The sequence below is a fragment of the Psammomys obesus genome, unplaced genomic scaffold (genome assembly GCF_907164565.1).
Source record: "Psammomys obesus unplaced genomic scaffold, mPsaObe1.curated_primary_1811, whole genome shotgun sequence".
Classification (NCBI taxonomy): Eukaryota; Metazoa; Chordata; class Mammalia; order Rodentia; family Muridae; genus Psammomys; species Psammomys obesus.
Window position 1 is genome coordinate 1 of NW_026590764.1, and position 20,683 is coordinate 20,683.

Here is a 20,683-nt window from a genome sequence, read left to right on the forward strand (position 1 = left end):
CATCATCATGGCCTGTGTAAAAAGACTTTTTTTATTGTTTTTTTTTTTGTTTGTTTGTTTGTTTTGGTTTGGTTTAGAGACAAGTTTCTCTGTATAGCATTGGCTGTCCTGGACTTGCCATGTAGACCAGGATGGCCTCAAACTCAGAGATCTGCCTGCCTTTGCCTTCCAAGTACTGGGATTAAATAAAGGTGTGTACCACCACTACCCAGCATAAAAAATGTTTTAAAGACATAAAAATATTGCACAGCATGGTGATATGTTCATGTAATCTCAACATTTGGGAGATAAGGCAAGACGATCAACAGTTCATCATCATCCTTGGTCAGATGAGACTCAAAAAACTAGAGTTGGATACAGTACTTCATACCTGTAATCCCATATATCAAAGATGGAAAGAGGAGGTTCAAGCCCAACCTGAGCCACAAAGCAAGTGTGAGATCAATAAACATATAAAAACAGAATACAAATATTGTTATTCTTGGTGAAGCAGAATAATCATGAGCTGAAGGCCTATGTGGACTACAAACTGAGTTTACGGCCATCTTAGACACTTAGTAAAAAAGTAAAAAAGCGGCAGGATGTACAGATCAAAGTTAGAGGTCAAGCAGTCACACTATCATAAGAGAAGAGCTGGGCATGGTAATGCATGCCTGGGTGGCAGAGGCAAGTGAATCTTTGTGTTTTCACGGCCAGGCAGAACTATATAGTAAGACCTTGTTGAGAGAGAGAAATGAGAAATATACAGACAGACAGACAATACAGAACACAAACTAAGGTTGAAAGATAATAACACGGACTGGAGAGATGGCTCAGAGGTTAAGAGCACTGGCTATTCTTCCAAAGGTTCTGAGTTCAATTTCCAGCAACCACACAGTGGCTCACAACCATGTATAATGAGACCTCTTGTCCTCTTCTAACATATAGGCATTCATGCAGGCAAAATAATGTGAAAATAATAATAAATATATAAATCTTTAAAAAATTACTTAATAAAAAAAGAAAGCACGTAAAAAAAAAAAAGATAACTTATTTTCTCTTACAATCCAACCAGCCACAAATTTTTCAAATTCATTACACAGAAGTTTAATTCTAAAGAAAAAAAATTATACCATCATTAAGAAAGAGAACTAGGGGCTTTATGGAGAAATGGCTCAGTGGTTCAGAACGATGGCTACTCTTCCAGGAGCTTGTTTGGCTCCCAGCAACCACATGGTGGTTTACAAACATCTATTAATTCTAGATCCAGGAGACAAGACACAACCATATAGTAAAAATAAAATAAAAGACAACTCATTATGTATCTTCTGATAAAAGAACACACTTCTCAAGAAATGCCTTAGAACAGGCATGAGAACACAGGCCTGTAACTGCAGCATAGAGGATAGAGGCCAGACAACCAACCTTTGTTCAAGAGGCTCGCTACAAAAGAACTTCAAGATCAGCTATAACTACTAGAGAGAATCTCCAAAAACCAAAACAAAATGAAAACAAAGAACAACTGAGATCTAATTTGTTAATTTACAAGAAAATACAAAGGACAAAAACACACCACAGGAATGAAAGGGCAAAGTTAGTCTATTGTGTCTGTAAGAGACAAATGTGACTTTTCATAATAAATAACGGTGAGCAAAAACACAAAGAAAAACCATGAGAGCAGCCAGAGACGTCCAGTCACAACTCTAGACATTATTTGGATCCTAATTAAAACTTTAACATTACCTCAAATGAATGCTCTTTGTTATCTTCCAATCTATAATCCAAAAGGACACTCAAAGACATGATGCTGCAATCAAACTTGCCACTTTTTGCAGCCCAGTTTGGATGTACAATTATGGCTGGTTCATCGGGCAAAATATATCTTCTTTCTTGACGTTGGCGTTCCATTTCCTCTTGACGTTTTCTTTCTTCTTCCTACACATTTGAAATTTTAAGTCATGTTAAAGCTTCAATGTACAAAGTGCACCTGTGTCAAAATGTACTCTAGCATTAAAAAAAAAAAAAAAGAAGAAGAAGAAGAAAGAGCGGGGTGTGGTGTTTTATAACTGTAATTCCAACACTTGGTAGCAGAGGCAGTAGGATGACCTTGAGTTCCAGCCAACTTAGCTACATATTGAGTAGTTATCAGACTAGCCTCTGCTGGGAGAGTGAGATCTTGTTCCAAAACAGAAATCAAAGTCTGACTTCTTAAAGTGATTATACTAGCCATAATGGTTAAAAACACAGACAGTACCTTTTATGGCTCTTAATTCTGTTTCTTAAATTTCCTTTTTTTACATTTTTTTTTTTTTAATTTAAGGGGGCAGAAATACACATGTGGGGGTCAGAGGTCAGGGAGTTGTTTCTCTCCTTCCATCCTGAGTCCTAGAGATTGAACTGCTGTTGTAAAGCTTAGCGGCAAGTGTTCATGAACACATCTGGCTTCTAGAAATAACTTCACCAAAGGATGTCAAGCCTTCCTGGGGAACAGTATGTCCCTGAGCTAGGATAGGACAGTACACACCTTATCCTGCTACAAAGCAGTGGCATAAGCTGAAAGAGCTCATACCCTGACCAGCTCTGTAACAGTATCATCATCCAAAAGATACTTATAACCCATGAAATAAAACAGAAAACCACAAATCCATGAACTGCCTGCTGTCACTCAGGGAAAGCTTTATCCTAAGAAATGTCCCCAGGAAGTTCCTGATCAGCATGCATAGCACAGTCTGCCAGAGCAGAATCCTGTCCCCTTCATAACCAAACTCTCATACTTGGTGATACTGAGGAGGAACCTCTGAGCTTTACTCACTTATAGCTGAGTTATTAAAATAAAAAAGCAGCCAGGTAGTGGTGGTACAAGCGTTTAATCCCAGCACTCACAAGGCAGAGGCAGGCAGATCTCTAACTTCAAGGCTATCCTGGATAACATATAGAGTTCTGAGGATAGCCAGGGCCAAACAGAACCTGACTCAAAAACAAGCAAAAAAACCACTAAGCAACACACGTCTGTGACCCCAGCATGTGAAAAGTCTGAGACAGGAGGACAACGAACAAAGAACAGCCTGGTTTTCATAGAGAAGTCAGGGCCAGCCAGAGTCACGTCAATAGTAACTTCTCTCAAAAAGTCAATTAAAAGGGAGTTGGGGGCTGGTGAGATGGCTCAGCAGTTAAGAGCACTGTCTGTTCTTCCAGAGGTCCTGAGTTCAATTCCCAGCAATTATATGGTGGCTCACAACCATCAGGTGTACATGCAAACAGAGCTCTCATACAAATAAAATAAATAAATCTTTAAAAAAAAATAAAAATAAAAAGGGGGGGGCAGGGCAGGGCAGAGAGACAGATAAATGAGTAAAGGACCTTGCTGCTGACCCTGATGACCCAAGTTTTCTCCTAGATCCATAGAATAGAAGGAGAAAACCAACTCTAGCAATTATCCTCTGACATCTGGGCAATTTCAAGGGCATGTTCAATTCCACACAAAAGAATGAATGAATATAAGTGATTTTTTATAAAAGGAAGATCAGAATTTTTGGAGGACACGCTTAAACACACAGTAAACACTAACTACGGTGAGTATCACCTCCACAGTATAAAACCTAACAAAACGTCTAAAAATTTTTTAAAAGACTTCAAAAGCCAATGAGGTGACTCATGAAGAACATGTACTTAGTCAGGTGTGGCATGTAGTGGCACATGCCTGTGATCCCAGCGCCCAGGGGCAGAGGCAGGCAGATTCTCTCTGTGAGTTCAGACACAGCCTGGGCTACAAAGTGAGTCCAGGACAGCCAAGACTATACAGAGAAAAAGAAAAGAAAAGCACTTGTCATGGAAGCCTGAAGACCCAGTTTAGTGTGCCCTGCCCACTTCTCACACCTTAACCCAAGGTGGAGAAAGAGAACCAAGTTGTGTCATTTCCTGACTTATACACACACAAATAACAACAATAACAACAACAATAATAAGCTTAAAAAAAAAAAAAAAAGACTTTGGACTGGAGATGGTTCAATGGTTAAGAGCACTTGTTGCTCTTGAAGAGGACCCAGGTTTGTTTTCCAACCCCCACATGGTGGCTCACAACCATCTGTACTTCAGTTCTAGGAGATCTACTGTCTTTTTCTGATCTCTGTGGGTACCAAGCATATACAAATGCAGCAAAAACATTTATACAAATAAAAACATCTGGGTCAGATTGTACTTGCTCTGTATAAAGAGATGTTAATCATCTGAAAATTTATGCCCAAAAGTAGAATATAGAGTTAATTTGACCTTTATTTGCCTAGTCTGCCTTTTCTAGGCTTAAAGCTGAAGACACCTACTAACAACTATGACCAGAAAAGGAGATCATAAAAGGACTGAAGTTCTAGTACATCTCTTATCTATTCTTAGAAAAAAACAAATTTTCCTCCTCCCTTTCCTGAACTGTCTATAATCAACTTGTAAAGAAAACTCCATCTTTTCCACTCTTTGGAAAAGAAAAAAAAGCTTTATCTCAAAAAACTATACCCAACACTTATCTCTTAGATACCATTTTTACTCCCATGGAATAAATTTCAAGAGACCTATGTCTACTATACAATTGCAAATATATAATCAAAAAATTAACTCAGCTTCCTTAGTGTCTGTGTGAACGTATGTAGTGTAGTCAATGCACATGCATGGAAATGCATGTGGAGGCTAAGGTGTTTTCTTCTCCTGTTCCTCACCATAGTTTTGGAGACGGGGTCTCTCACTGAACCCAGAGCTCACCAGCTGGCTGGACTGACTGGCCAGTGAGCTTAGGAGATCCTCCTACTCACTGCAGCCCCACTGTTAGAGGCCCAGCTTCTAGAAGGATGCTGAAAATCCAAATTCAGGTTCCTCGTTTTTCTAACAGAACTATCTTACTTTACCTTCAATATTATCTAATGTCACCTCCATTTAGCACAATAAGCACATTTTCCCAACTATATCCAAAACTCTTTACTCTCTCCTCCAATGATGAAATCTAACTTAGAACCTTATAAACATTAGACAAGTCCTTTTCCATAGAGCTACACTCCAAGCTCCGCAAACTTTAAAATATTTTTTAGCCAGGCAGAAGAAGTCTGTAAGTCCAGCTCTCAAGAAGCAAAAGCAAAGTCACAAGGTCTTGGCCAGTGAGTTCTAGTCCAGTCTGAACTATTTGGTGACACCCTCTCAAATAAACACAAAAAAAATTTTGGTTGTCATGTCTCGGTAAGCTCCTTTACTCTAAGACAGTATTTCATTAACTAAATGAACTTTTTTCTTAGGCAAGTTACTTTATAACTTTGTGCTCTGTATTTTTTTAATTTTAATTTTATGTGTACCAGTGTTTGGCCTATATGTATGTAAGTTAACTAGATACCCAGTGCCCTCTGAGGTCAAAAGAGGGCAGTAGATCCTAGAAAGTAGAGGAAGCCCTGAGTGAGTGAATGTGTATTTTGACATGAGCAAGGCCTGTCAAGGACTCTGACACCAACTGGCCAACAGTAAGTTGGATGGACAAGCAGTTATACATAGGGGCCATGCTCACGAGCAGTGGCAAAGCTTTTTTTGGGAGTCTGTGTACGAGTATTTATAGGTGACTAATCATTATGTGCAAAAACTAGCAACTGCAGTTTTCTCCTCCTGGGTGTTCATAGCTTGAGAGTGCCAGCCTACAGAGATCTCCAGTCCAGATTGGCCAAACTCTCTGTGCTGTACTTAATAAACACGATAAGGTTTCAGGCTGCAGTGTTATTGGTTTAAAAACCCCTTGTGATTACAGCTTCTCTTGTATGTGTGCCTGTCCTTCCTCCATTCCCTTGCCCTTGCTAGGTAGGGTTATATAGACTGAATCCTGAAGAGCATGTAGCAAGATTCCCTGGAACTGGATTAAGAAATAATCATGACCCATCATCATATTGGTGCTAGGAACTGAACTCAGGTCCTCTGCTAATAAAAGCAAATGCTCTTAACCACTGAGTACCCCAAGTACTCCCCACCTCCCTTTTTGAGAAGGAAAACTCTCACTGTAGCCCAGGTTAGTCTCAATTTTAAGACCTTCTACCTCATGAGTACTGAATACTCAGTTCAGACTAGCCTGAGCCTGCAAAACAACAGTCTTTAAAAAAGTTTTTATTTCACAGTATTTAAATTATAACTCAAAACTATACACACACAATTTGAGTCACAAGTTCCAAAAGCTCCCTCTAAAACAATATTAATAACATCCCAGTATGCAAACAGACTACATACCTCTTTATCATCCTCAGACTTCCTATCATCCTCATCTTCCTCTTCCTTTTCAGACTTCTCTAATTCCTTTTGCTCTTCTTTTTGTTCTTCTACTTTAAGCTGTTTTGTCAAGCGAGCTATTAACTGGGATTTTAGTCCTTTTGAACTAAGAGCTCGACTTTCTAATTCTTTTCGGAGATCATTTACCTAAATATATTAAGCACAAAAACACAGAAGAAAGGATATAAAAGAAAACAAATTATCTTTTGTCTGATTGTTAATGTCAGGATTACTGTGGTCTACATAAGGAGTTGCAGGCAATCCAGGGCTACATACAGTGAGACCCTGTTTAAAAAAGTAAAAAATTAGTGGAAGAGACACTGTCCATACAATGCTTTTGAAAATTCAAACTAATAATTATATTTGAAAATTAGTTCAAAATTTGTTTTTCAGTATGCACACAAATGCACACTTGCCTTGGCACTTGCTCCCGTCAGAGGACAACTTTCAACTTGTCAGTTCCTGCCTTTTACCATGTTGAAGCAGAGTCCACCTTTTCTGGTTTTTTTTTTCGGGATGCTACTACAGGTGGTGTTTTATTTGTGTTCCTGGAATTAGCCTCTACTTGTGAGGCTTACACGGCAGCAGTTTTATCCAGGAAGCCATCAACCTGACACTTTTGGTTTACTGAGATAGTTTTCATATAGCCTAGACTGGTCAAACTTTCTTATGTAAGCGGCAGGCCTTGAACTCTAGATCTTCCTGTTTTACCTCTGATGTATTGGAAATACAAACAACACATCACCAAACTTGGCTCTAGAACATTTTTATTTTTAATGTGCTTTTACATTTTGTGCTGAGAGTTGAATTCTAGTCCTTTAAAAAGGCAATGTCCTCTCTTAAGTACCTAGTTATCTCTTAAGGTCCCAAAAAAAGCTTTAAAATGTTTAAGAACATTTTAAGCCATGTAAGATGGCACATGCCAAGAACCCCTATTTGAGGCCAACCTCTGCAATATCATGAGAATTTGTCTTAAAGAAATATGTATATTTCTATATACATATTTAGCCAGGTTACCACCACCTGGCAAAAGTATTTTTTTTTTCCTTTTTCTTTTTGCTTTTTTAAGACAGGACTTCTCTGTGTAACAGAGCCCTGGCTGTCCTCGACTTGCTTTGTAGAACAGGTTGCCTTCAAACTCAGAGATCTGCTTACCTCTGCCTCCCTGAGTGTTGGAATTAAATATGTGCACCACCATGCCTAGCCCAAGTAAAATATTTCTTTAAAAAAAATAATTGACCCAGGGTTCCCTAGAAGAACAGCTCTTAAATGCTGAGTCATCTCTCCAGCTCCAAGTAAAATATCTTTATTTATTTTATTTTACTTTTTAAAATATTATTTATATGGTATACAGCCTGCATATGTGCCTTCAGGCCAGAAGACAGCATTTGATCCCATTATAGATGATTGTGAGCCACCGTACGGTTGCTGGGAATTGAGCTCAGGACCTCTGGAAGAGCACAGAATGTTCTTAGCACTGAGCCATTTCTCCAGCCCCCAAAGTAAAATAGCTTAATTGCCCAATAGAGAATAAATATTTTTAACAGAACACAGAATCTATATTCAATAGAATGTGATGTTTAAAAATAATTCCACTGGGGCTGGGTGTGGTGGCATAATGTCTTTAATCCTAGCACTCAGAAGGCAGAGACAGGTGGATCTCTGAGTTGGAGGCCAGCCTGGTCTACAGAATTTCAGGATATTCAGGGTGACACAGAGAAACCCTGTCTTGAAAAACGAGCAAAAAGTATACTGGGAAACTAATGCTAATTGAAAAAGAATGAGATATGCTTTTCTTTTTAATTTTTGTAAGATATACTTTTTCCATGTAACATATTATAACCATGGAGTCATGGTTGTACCCAGTAGAGAGCAACTAGAAAGAAACAAGTAAAAAAAAAAAATTTACTACATTTATTTATTTAGGGGAAGGGTGTGCTATAGTGTATAAATACAGATCAGAAGACAATTGGTAGGTTCTGGGAATCAAACTCAAATCAGCTTTAGTGACAAAAGTTTATATCCATCAAGATACATCATTGAATCCTACCAATGAATTTATTTAGGTTATATTGGATAAGCATGGGTAAGATTTTTTTTTATGTTTAATTGAAAAAAAAAAAAGTACATGCTAATAATAATCAAAAGAAATACAGGTTGTTTTTTTTTTGTTTTTTTGTTTTTTTTGAGGCATTGTCTAGCTATATAAACTAAAACTCATTATTCTCTAATTTCAGCCCAAGTATTGTGACTGCAAACAAAGCCCCCATGCTTAGCCACTTCTTATTTTCTTACTATTATTATTTTGTAGGTTTTTTTCAAGACAGGGTTTCTCTGTATAGCTCTGGTTATCCTAGAACTTGCTCTGTAGACCAGGCTGGCCTTGCACTCCCAGAGATCTACCTGCCTCTGCCTCCCTAACTGCTGTAATTAAAGGCATTCTCTACCACACTGGGCCTGGCACATATTTTAAAACAACTTCAGGTTGGGTGCAGTGGCATACATAGCAAGACCTCATCTCAAAAATCAACTGAGAGGCTAGAGAGATGATGGCTCAGCAGTTAAAAGTACTTGCTGTCCTTGTAGAGGATCTGGGTTCTGGTTCCAGGAGTTCTAACACCCTCTTCTGGCTTCTGCAGGTACCAGCATGAGGTGTTGCACATACATACCTGCATACATACATGCAGGCAAAATATACAGGAAAATAAATCTAGAACTACACACATGTTGGGCATGGTGTTGGTGGCACACCCACACAATTATAGCAATTAGGAGGTAGAAGCAGCAGCCTCAGAAGTTTGAGGCCATCCACAGCTACACAGCAAGTTTGAGAACACCTCAGATTACATGTAATCCTATCCTTAAAAAAAAAAAAAAAAAAAAAAGTAAGCAAATAAAAATCAACAAAAAAATTTACAAAGCGGCCTGGTAAGACAGTTCAATGGCCTTTTCAAAAAGCCTAATGATACAAGCATGATCCCTGAAGCCAACAAGCTGTCCTCTGACCTCCACACACCTGTTATGGCAAACTAATGCTACCTCCCCAAATGTGTGAGAGAGAGAAAGGAAAGAAAAAAGGGAGAAAGAAGGAAGAAGAAAAGAAAGAAGAAAGGAAGGAAGGAATCAAACTTTAAAAACCAAGCAATGAAGCTGGATGTCCTGGGACATATATATTTAATCACAGCACTCAGAAGGTAGACTTCTTTGAGTTTGAAACTACCTTGGTCTACAGCTAGGCCAGAGTTGCATGGCATTTTTGTCTCAAAAATACAGACCCAACACAGATAAGCAACTAATAGCCCAGTGCACAGAAACACTACCACAGCTACCACAATTAAAGATTTTTTTTTTAAGTTCTTATTTTCTTTCCCAGTTTAGTAGAAAATTTACCTACATTTTACTTTGAAAATTATTATAAAAACCAGATTTGTCACCAGGTACAGTGGCCCATGCCTTTAATCCCAGCACTTGGAAGGTGGCAGATAGATCTCTGGGTTTGAGGCTAGCCTGGTCTACAAAGGCAATTCCAAGACGGCCAGAATTGTTACACAGAAAAACCCTGTCCTGAAAAAGTAATCAACTAATAAATAAATAACCAGATTTTCCTGTGTAGTCTTGGCTGTCCTGGAACTCAGCTTTGTAGACCAGGTTGGTCTTGAACTCAGAAATCCAACTCCTCTGACCCCTGAATACTCCTGATTGAAGGCCTCCCTGCCTCTGTATCCTAAGTGGTAGGATTAAAGGTGTGTGCCACCTACACCTTGACAGATTTATCTTTTTCCTTTGTTTTTTTCATTCATTAGGTTATTTAGGCATAGAAATCCTGCAGTGCTGGAAACTTCCCAAACCAGAAAACAGTGCAATCAACACATATACTGGAGGCACTGACAGACACTACATATCTGAACTATAATATAGGCACAATATATCTAGTGATAGAAAACCAGAGGACTTAACATTGAATACCCCACATCCTACATTTATTTGTTTGGTTTTTTTGTTGTTGTTGTTGTTGTTTTTGAGACAAGGTTTCTCTGTTTAGCCCTGTCTGTCTTAGAACTAGCTCTGCAGATCTCAACTCAAGAGATAGCTGCCAAGATAGCATCTCAAGTGCTGGGATTAAAGGTGTGTACCACCATGTCCTACCCCTATTAAAGACAGAGTCCTCCTTTACATCCTAGGCTAGCCTAAAACTCACTCTGCTGAAATGCATGACAATCCTATTGCTGTGGCCACCTAAAACCCGAGATAATGGATAAGAGACACCACATACCTGGTTGAGTATTTTCTAGTTAAAACAATTCTTTCACTCAACATATTTACTCATTCTGTTCAGAAATTCAGAATTTTAAAATATTTTTTATTCATTGTTATTATGTGTGTGTGTATGAAATATGAATACATTTTCAGTTACCTTCATTGCCTTTGGATCAAGCTTAGACCAATGGGTAGGAGTAGAAATTTCTTTAACTTCACCATCATCCTTCTCTTCTTCATCCTAACATACAAAGTTGAGAACAACATTACTATTCTGAAACCTTAAAACATAAGTAATTTATTTTTAAAAGTCTGTTGCTGATCTGTGCAAGGTCACAATGTTTCAGATTGTCTTCTCCTAAAGTTATTATTTAGGCAAGTCCACATACATACATTCTACCACTTTTAACTGATCACAAAGACATCAGCCAATCATAGCCAGATCTGTGAAACACAAAAGGGTGATAAATTACAACACAAAGGATATCGGGATACACAGACACTGCCGGTCTCCACTAACCACACAGTGTGTGATCTGCCCTAATTTTCAAGCCACCCAAAGACTGATTTAGTCAGACCTTTGAAATGTACCCAAGACGTTGCCACATAGCCTGAAATTTCAAATCTCTCAGACTTGTGGTTGTCCAATTTCAAATATCCATGACTAGAACTGATGACCGTGAAAGAGAAAATTTTTTAAATTTTAGAAAATGGCAAAATGTTTAAAATGGCTTAATACTGAATCTTGCTCAACAACTGGTCCCAGATTCCAGCAAATAGACCTATGATAAAAACAAAATTCTGTGCAATATAAGCACAATTTTTTTCTTTGAGGTCTCAGCACTCTTAAATTTAAGTTAGCATTATAGACAAAGATTTTTATGAGAAAAGAATATACAACTATACTGCTGAAAGCTGGATTACCAGTCGCTGTTACCAGTTATGTTCCTCCATGTGTGTCTGTTATGTAGTGTGTGGTGTGCATTTGTGCCTGTGTTCCTGTGCCTGTGAGAAGCGGAAATAGAAAAAGGGATTAGCGTTCAGTGCCTGTTCTCCATCAGCCTTCTTGCGTTCACCCTGAAGCTTCTCGATCAGCTGCTGCTTGTATCCTCGGGAGAGGGTTTCCCACTCTGAGCGGGTGGGAAGGCAATGCCAAACATCCGGGAAAAATAAAACCACTGTCTCCACATGAGCTGGAACTGTACGCCCCTTGTGGGTCTCCTCAGGGCGATGGTAGCGAATCTCTGCAAAACGGTACCTGTTGCAAGGGAAGAAGCATGTTGGAAAAAAAATTCTACAATACATTTTAAAGACCCTAGTTCACTTGTAGCACATCAAGTAAAGAAATTTTGCTGCAAGAACTTGAGGTTGGTCTAAAGAAAAAAAAAATTATAGAAGCCATAGTTCCTCTTTTGGTACATTTGTATAATAGTTTATTGGTTAAAAGAATACATTTCCACAAAGAATTTTCTGATTTGATTACAGAGCTACCCATATTTTATAGAATACCTGAAGAAGCTGGAAAGCTGTTCAGATTTCATGTGCTAAAAAAAGAATATTCTCAATTAAATGTTAAGAAATATACTAAAATATACAGGACAAATAAGCCTCAAGAGAAAATATGGCTGAACAAAAATAATCAGCAACTACATCACTTTATAACAAAGAAATTATAATGAAATGAAGTTCTCTCTGGACGATCTTCTCCAGCTATACATGAAATGAAAAGTATTTTCAACATACATCCAATTTCCAAAGTACAGCATAAGAAAACATTTAAATTTTGAGTGTATTTTGATTAGTTCTTAATGCCCCTTTCCCAAAACATTTTTGGCACCAAATAAACTTTTGCTACAAATGGGGATTTTCCTTTGAGATTACCTGCATGACCATTGTTGACAAAATAAATAAAGGGGAGGGGGCGCTGATTGACAAGAACAGCTACATAAACTATTAAAAAAATATTCCTAATCAAGAAATGAATTAGTACTTACCATTGTGTGCATACACTTAGATCAATGCCTGTCAGAGCCTTACAACAACGAATGGCAGTCTTAATCAACACAGAGGGGTCTTTTTCTGGGTTTGGTCCATCCAGCGAAGGAGACCAATGGCCTCCAATAGCCATGGCTTCATCCTTGCCTTTCATGCCCACTAGAAACTAATTCATAACAAAGAATCACTTACATATATAAGGTAGCTCATCAAATTATAAATAGATTCTTGGAAAGGAAAGGTACAAACCTTCCCAGTATCATTTTTACTACCTCTGGACTCTGCGAGTCAAGGAAGAGTTCAGTTCATCATGTTCCACACTGCATTTCAGCAATGGAATAGGATTTACATCATAACCCATCCTCTAACATGCTTCATCACAAAAGAGTTCTTTTAAAGAAACAAGCTATGTGTAAACACAAATTCCAACAGCAGCCAACAGATTCTACTAGGCTACAGGTATACTGCATCAAATTCTCAGCAAAACTAGAAACACAGAAATACACAGCCATGGTCCACAACGGGAAAAATATCTCTAATTATATGAAAGTAGACTTAATATTATTGAATAACTAACAAGATTTAAAATGTGTTTGTTCTCAATCTTAGGTAAACACAGCTGAGAACTAAGATAAATAAATACACAACTAAAACCAAATAAGCATTTTATTTTACCTTAACAAGTCTAGCAGGATGCTGAAATCCATCACGAAGTTCTTGGGGGTCTTCAGCAAGAGCACATGACTTATGATACAAATCTTCCATACTAGGGCTAGCCATCAGCATTACCTATTATGGTCAAATAATTCAATCCTGTCAAAAGTCTAAAGTAACGTAAAAATAATGAAAAGTACTACTAAACATCACACATACAAGATTTATTTCCCTAAAAATGGAATGTAAACGCTACAGAAAAAAGTGTTATTAGATGACTTATCAACCTTACATTTTCAAATCAATCTTTTAAAACAGACAACCTAAGCAACATCCCGAAAGCTACCCTGAAGACTAGTATTTACCACACTCACCAACACTTAAGTTTTATCCAGGTCTATAGGAAGTTATATGACTCTCAACATCAACTTGCTCACATTTTTGAAGTTTAAAATGACAACAACAACAGCCATTGTTTTATAGCTTAAGAATTAAGACAGGAATTCAAATAACATTTTTAAATAGCTAATACAAAAGCAGGCAATGAAAATAAGGATTTGGGTCTTTTATTTAACAACCAGTTTCTAAAGGATAATTCCAAATGCTATCAATTCAGAACGGTATCACAATGGAATACAAACCTTTGCACTGTACAGGTGGTCAGCATCAGGTGCATCAAGAACAGCCATATTTTTTTCTAAGGACTCTACTTCTCTGTGCATCACATAAAAATTGCAGTAATTTCCCAGTTGAAATGGTCTTGACAAAGGGAAAGCATCCACCCATGTAAACTGAGCATCAAAAAAGTCACTAGGAATATATAAATTCTGATAACGGCGCCTTAGTTCCATCATGTCACAACTGGGACTGTAAAACAGACATAAGTAGTGAATAAACAGCCTTACGACCAAAGCTATATAAAATTTGACAGAGTAAAAACGAACAGATTCAAATCTACATACATACATTATTTAATGGTATCTACATGTTACTTTACTTCTCTATTTTTGTGTCCAACTTAATTCCTTAGAGAAGACCCACTGAAATAACTACAAGACGAATTCCAGAGAACATCTGCACGAAAGTTTTTCTCCCTCAGTTGAAGTATGTATATTTGAAAAGAATTACAGTTCATACAAAAATGTATACAAAAAATAATGAAAGGTACCAAGTTAGTATTTGAATATCTTTCAATCACATTTACGTTACGTACAAAACATTTAAGTTACATAGAAAACTAAAATTTTATTCTATAGTAAGTGTCTAGATTAAATATACTTAAATTTAAAAAGTCACAAGTCAGGTGTGATGGTACCTGAATCCAAGCACTCCAGAGGCAGAGGCAGGCAGGAGACTTCATGTTAAAGGCAAAATCATGTGAAAGCAAAATCCAAATTAGCTCAAAATTATCTACACCATCACACCCCTTCAATAAACATGAAAGATCTGTATCTATAACAAATTAGTATGTAAGAGGGACTTTTCTTGCTGTTTGTATCTGACAATGCCTTTGTAAGAAAAACTGTGTATGTATATTTTGTCTATACGTGTTGTGTACCAGGTAAATACCTGGTACCTGGGGAGGTCAGAAGAGGGTGTCAGATCCCCCTGAAACTGAACAGTTATAGTAGTCTGAATGAGAAAGACCCTATTGGCTCATATATTTGAATGCTTGGTCTACAGTTGATGGGACTGCCCCGGAAGGAGCAGAAGGGGTGGTCTTGTTGTAGAAGGTGTATCACTGGGGGTGAGTTTTGAGGTTCCAAAAGCCCTTGAGATCCTCAGTTATCTTTTTCTAGTTCTGCCTTGTGCTCATAGATAAGCTACTCTGACACAGCCACTCCTGTCTACCTGCTGCCATGCAATGTACATGACGGTCACGGAATCTACTACCCTCTAGTTGGCTTGCTCATGATGTCTCTTCACAGCAACAAAAAAATAAAGCCAGATGGTGGTGGCACACAACTCTAATCCCAACACTCAGGAGGCAGAGGCAGGCAGATCTGAGTTCAAGACCGTCCTGTCAACAGAGTAAGTTCTAGGACAAATAGGGCTACACATACACAGAGAAACCTTGTCTTGAAAAACAAACAAAGAAAGCGGGGGGGGGGGGGGAGAGAGAGAAAGAAATAGATTGTTTGTGGATGTGGCTAGGTAATAAAAGGCTTACAGAACATCCAAAGGGTGCTGTGTTGCAAAACAGTGCCAATATTTCAATACCTAACTAGGGACAGCAGACATGTATAGGCAAACCATTTACAGCTGCTGATACAACACCACTGCCGTTAAGATTCCACTGTCAGAACAACAGAAAAGTGGAAAACACATCACTAGGTTTGTTTTTAAGATTTAAATTTTTATATATATCTGCATGTCTGTTTGTGTGTGTGCACCATGTGCACACAGGTACCAGAAAAGGGTATGGGATCTCCTGGAACAGAAGTTATGGGCAACTCCATGTTCGTGCTAGGAACCGAATTCATTTTCACTGAAAGAGTATCAAGTGTTCGTAACTGCTGAGCCATCTACCCAGACCTGAAGATTTATTTTATTACCACTTCTAATTATGTGTTATTATGTAAGTCTGTTCGTGGTATGTGCAAAGGTAGTTGTGAGCTGCCAGAAATGGTGCTGGGGATCAAACTCAAGTCCTCTACAAAAACACCATAAGCTATTTTAACTGCTGAGACATCGCTTCAGCCCACAACCTTCAGAGGCTTTTTTTTTTTTTTTTTTTTTTGCTTTTCAAGACAGGGTTTCTCTGTGTAGTCTTAGCTGTTGTCCTGGATCCTGGACTTAATCTGTAGACCAGGCTGACCTTGAACTCAATGAAATCCACCTGCCTCTGCCTCCAGAGTACTGAGAAAGAAAGTTATGTAAAAAATTTTCAACACTAAATTAACAAGTCACATCTTGCCCCAAAGTGTTAACATATATAATAAAGCAGTGGTTAAGTACAAACAATTCATTTTCCTAGCTCATAATCATACTAGTGTAAGGAAGTTTTGATTTCTAGAACTACAGATGAAGAGTTTTCAATTTTTATTTGCAACTGGTTCATTTGATGTTCTGGGAACTTATATAAAGACAGTAAAATGAAATTGGGAAAATGCAATTAAGAGGTAGATGGCTATTCTATTACCAGCTTTTCAGAGAAAAACACTGACTACTGAAAACAAGTAGAATAAAAAAAAAAGCTTCTCAAGCCAGGTGCCTGTAATCCCAGCACTCGGGAAGGCAGATGCAGGCAGATCTCTAAGTTCGAGGCTAGACTGGTCTACAAATCGAGTCCAGGACAGCCAAGGATACACAGAGAGAAACCCTGTCTTAAACAAACAAACAAACAAACAAACAAACAAAAAAAAAAAAAAAAAAGAAAAGAAAAAAGTTTCTCCATGTAGCAATGTTTTGGAGGTTGGGGAAGTGCTTTTTGTTCCCTTTAGGTTTTTCTGAAATACGCAATGTATATATTTAAATCTCAGAATAAACAAAAATAAAAACCACTGATACATACATTTTATATTGTTTGCAAGGAATGCTTTTGGTTAGTTGGTTTCAGTACTGAACTTGAACCTAGAACCTCCACATTAGGAAAGCATTCTAGTCCCAAGCTATAGCCCAAACCTATAGGTGCTTCTTTTAAGTAGCTGCTATCCTAAATGTGTACTCAAAAATAATTCCCCTTTTAAAGAGCAAAATTTCCAAATTCAAACTGCATTTCCGCCCTCAGATAAACAGCATGAAATATTACAAAATAATTTTACAAAAAAAACAAACAACTTCACTTATATATATTCTATACAAAATTATATAAAACAATGTCACTAATAAAATTAAAACGAACAAACCACAGAAAAGAAGACTTACCAATCCAAAGAAAACTTCGAAAACTGTACTGTGTAGCGTGGAACAACACGACGAACTCTCCGAGGGGATCGCTCTCTTTCTCTCCGGGGTGACCTCTCCCGGGAACGTTTCCTCTGAGGTGATCTCTCTCGGGATCTGCGTCGTTCTCTGTCCCTTTCACGACTTAAAGCAAGGATTTCTAAAATTACTCTGGGGCCAGCAAGATGGCTCAGCCATACAGGTACTACTATCAAGCTTGAGAACCTGAGTTTCATTCCCAGAAACCACATGGTAGGAGAGGACAGACTCCTCCAAGTTTTCCTCTAGCCTTCACACATATACCATGGCAACAGATATTAAATAAATGTAGTAGTAACAAACTGCTAATATTTGCTACTATTATGAAATAGTTTTTGCCAAAGCATGGTGGTGTATACCTTTAGTCCCAACACTCAGAAGGCAGAGGCAAGTAGATCTAGTACAAGTTCTAGGCCACCCAAGGCTACATAGTTATTTCAATTTTTTTCTTTCCTGTTATAGACACCAGGATGGCTTGGGAGAACCTCCAAATTTTTTGTCTTATGTAAATCAGTGTTTTGTCTGCCTGTGTCTGTGCACCTCATGGATGGTAAACCCCAGAACTACTGTTACAGATGGTTGTCTGCCACCATATGGACGCTTGGAACCAAACCTGGGCTTACAGAAGAGCAGACAGTAGTGCTCTTACCTCTAAGCTGTTTCTCCAGCCCACAATGTTACAGTTTTTTTAAAAAATAATTTATTTAATTTTTATTTTATGTGATTATGGTAAAGGTGTCAGATCCGTTACAGACAGTTGTGAGCTGCCATGTGGGTGCTGGAAATTGAACCTGGGTCCTTATGAAGAGCAGTTGGCACTCTTAACCACTGAGCCATCTCTCTAGCCCCTACAATGTTATTTTCAAACATACCTTCGGTCATCTTTTCTATTAGGTACTTGATCCCCTCTGTCATTCCTTCCTGAAAATCTAGATGGTGGATCTAATCTCCGTGCAGGTTGTGGCTGTGACACTATTCGAACAGGAGGCTGCAATAAGCCAGCTTCAACAGATACAAAAGAAAAAAACAAACAAACAAAAATTGTTAAACAAAGCTCAAAATACATTCCACATCTGAATAATATAAACAAGGAAGCGAGATTCACCAAAGTTGTCTTTTTTCAAGTCATCAAAATAGATGACTTTTTAGATTTTATTTATTTACACATACATATACATGAATGCATGCACACACACACAGTATTCTGTCTGCATATGTGCCTGAAGGCCAGAAGAGGGCACCAGATCACGTTATAGATGGCTATGAGCCACCATGTGGTTGCTGGGAATTGAACTCAGGACCTTTGGAAGAACAGCCAGTGCTCTTAACCGCTGAGCCACCTCTCCAGCCCCCAAAATAGAGTTTTTTAAAGGAAGCAGTATTGTTCGGTGATTTCTCCCTGGTACTGAAAACTAAAAATTTTAATTTTAAAATAACATAAATAACTATTTTTCCATATAGGACAATAAACTCAACCTCGTTGATACAATGGAAGCAAAATTATCTATGTTAAAAAATACAAAGTGGCTGGGCAGTGGTAGACGCCTTTAATCCTAGCACTCTGGAGGCAGAGGCAGATGGATCTTTGTTAGTTCCAGGCCACAGAGAGACCCAGTCTCAAAAAAACAAAACAAAACAAAAAAAAAAACAACAAAAACTAATGTGTTTCAAAGTTCTTTTCTGCCAGGTGTGATGGTTCATGCCTTTAATCCTAGAGAGACAGAAGCAAGTAGATCTCTGAGCTCAAATACAGCCTGATCTATATATCAAGTTACAGGACAGCTAGGGCTTCATTGAAACCCTGTCTCAAAAAACAAAAACAAAGAAACAATAGAATTCTAATGAAATTTTCTTAAAAACAAAACTGCCTTTGGCTCCTAAGTCTAGAGCTATTAATAATGACTATAATCAATCAGTGGAAAGCAAGTACTACTTACTACTGAGCTGCATCCCAGGCCTCAACAACTACATTTTTATTTTATTAAACAATCTTTAAAAATATTTCTTTTATGTGTACAGAGTTCTTTGCCTTTCTGTATTTGTGCATACCACATAGTTGGCTGGTAACTCCGGAGTCAGTGTTCTAGACAATGCAAAATTTAAATTCTCATCTTTTCAACATTTCATATTTTATAAGATTTAAGAATATATTTTAGGGGCTGGAACAGTGGTTCAATTAGTAGTTAAGAGTACAAGCTGATCTTGTAGAAGACCTGGGTTCAATTCCTAGAACCTACATGGTGGGTCAAAACCAGCAACTCCAGTTCCAGGAGATCTGAAGCCTTCTTCTGACTTCCCTGGACACCAGGCACATATGCAGTTCACATACAAACAAACAGACAAAACAATTCATACATGTACAATAAAGTAAATAAATCTAAACCTCTTAAAAAATAATATATTTTCAAACAAAAGTGTTGTGGCTATAAACATGTTTTTGTTTTGGTCCCAGGTGTGGAATGTGGGGCTGATTCATATGGTCCACAGCAGCAGACTATTTGCCTCATTTGGGCTGTGAGACAAGTTCTTTGCCAGCTGCAGATAGTTTGAATCTGAGGACTCTGGAGAGAAAATAAATGTCAGAGCCCAGAGAGACACAAAGTTGAAGATCTCCTGAAACAAGGGGATTGGACTGGCTCCAATGAACCCAACCCTAGCCAGCAGGAAGCAGCTAAGAGAACTGCATCCCCTCTCCCACTAAATCTTTCTCTCTCCTGCCTGGTGTTGCTCAGCATAAGAATTTGGTCAGTATAAGAATTACTCAGGGGCTGGAGAGATGGCTCAGTGGGTAAGAGTGCTGTTTACTCTTCCAAATGGATCTGGGTTTAATTCCCAGCACCCACATGGCAGCTCACAACTGTCTGTAATGCCAATTCCAAGGGATCTGATACCTTCACACTAATTCACATAAAATAAACATTAAAATAAAATTTAAAAAAAAAAGAATTACTCAATTTAAAGGTCTCTGAAGTAAAGAGAACTATATTATGCAAAATGAAAAACAAGATATAACATTTTTTATGATATGAGAAATTCACCATCTCTCAGCAAAATATTTTTCTGGCAACAGACTTTGAGATAGTGAGTACGAGCCTGGCATGACAGCACATGCCTTTAATGCCAGCGCTCAGGAGGCAGAAGCATGTAGCTCTCTGTGAGTTTGAGGCCAGTCCGGTCTACAAAGCGACTCTAGGACATCCAGGGCTATACAGAAAAACCCTGTCTCAATAACAAAGACAGTGATGAGGGGGCTGGAGAAATGGCTCAGTGGTTAAGAGCACTGGCTGCTCTCCCAGAGAAGATGGGTTCAATTCCCAGCACCCACATGGCAGCTCACAACTGTCTGTAACGTCAATTTCAAGGGATCTGATACCTTCACACTAAAATACACATAAACTAAAACAATTAAAAAAATAATAATAATATGTATTAGTTGACAGAGAAAACGTAAGAGAATTTTTTAAAAATCTTTATGAATACAATCACCTAAAACAAGTTGGCAAGCATTTTTTGCAAATAACTAAGTCACGATACTCAGGGGCATGGGGGTGTGTGTGTGTGTGTGTGTGTGTGTGTGTGTGTGTGTGTGTGTGTG

At 38.1% G+C, this 20,683-nt stretch overlaps 1 protein-coding gene and 1 non-coding gene across 2 annotated transcripts; both read right to left on the minus strand.

The window, feature by feature from the left end:
- Positions 1–1,722: 1,722 nt before the first annotated feature.
- LOC129678118 (cell division cycle and apoptosis regulator protein 1) lies at positions 1,723–18,090 on the minus strand (the record flags this gene model as incomplete). Its single annotated transcript, XM_055608801.1, has 9 exons — positions 1,723–1,914; positions 6,220–6,405; positions 10,673–10,756; positions 11,563–11,773; positions 12,510–12,676; positions 13,186–13,299; positions 13,806–14,031; positions 17,032–17,193; positions 17,961–18,090. Coding segments are annotated over 9 exons (1,472 nt in total), but the record flags the coding sequence as incomplete, so codon positions are not given.
- Positions 12,807–12,869, minus strand: LOC129678119 (small nucleolar RNA SNORD98). Its single transcript, XR_008720323.1, has one exon. It is a non-coding gene; the product is annotated as a small nucleolar RNA SNORD98 (small nucleolar RNA).
- Positions 18,091–20,683: the final 2,593 nt, after the last annotated feature.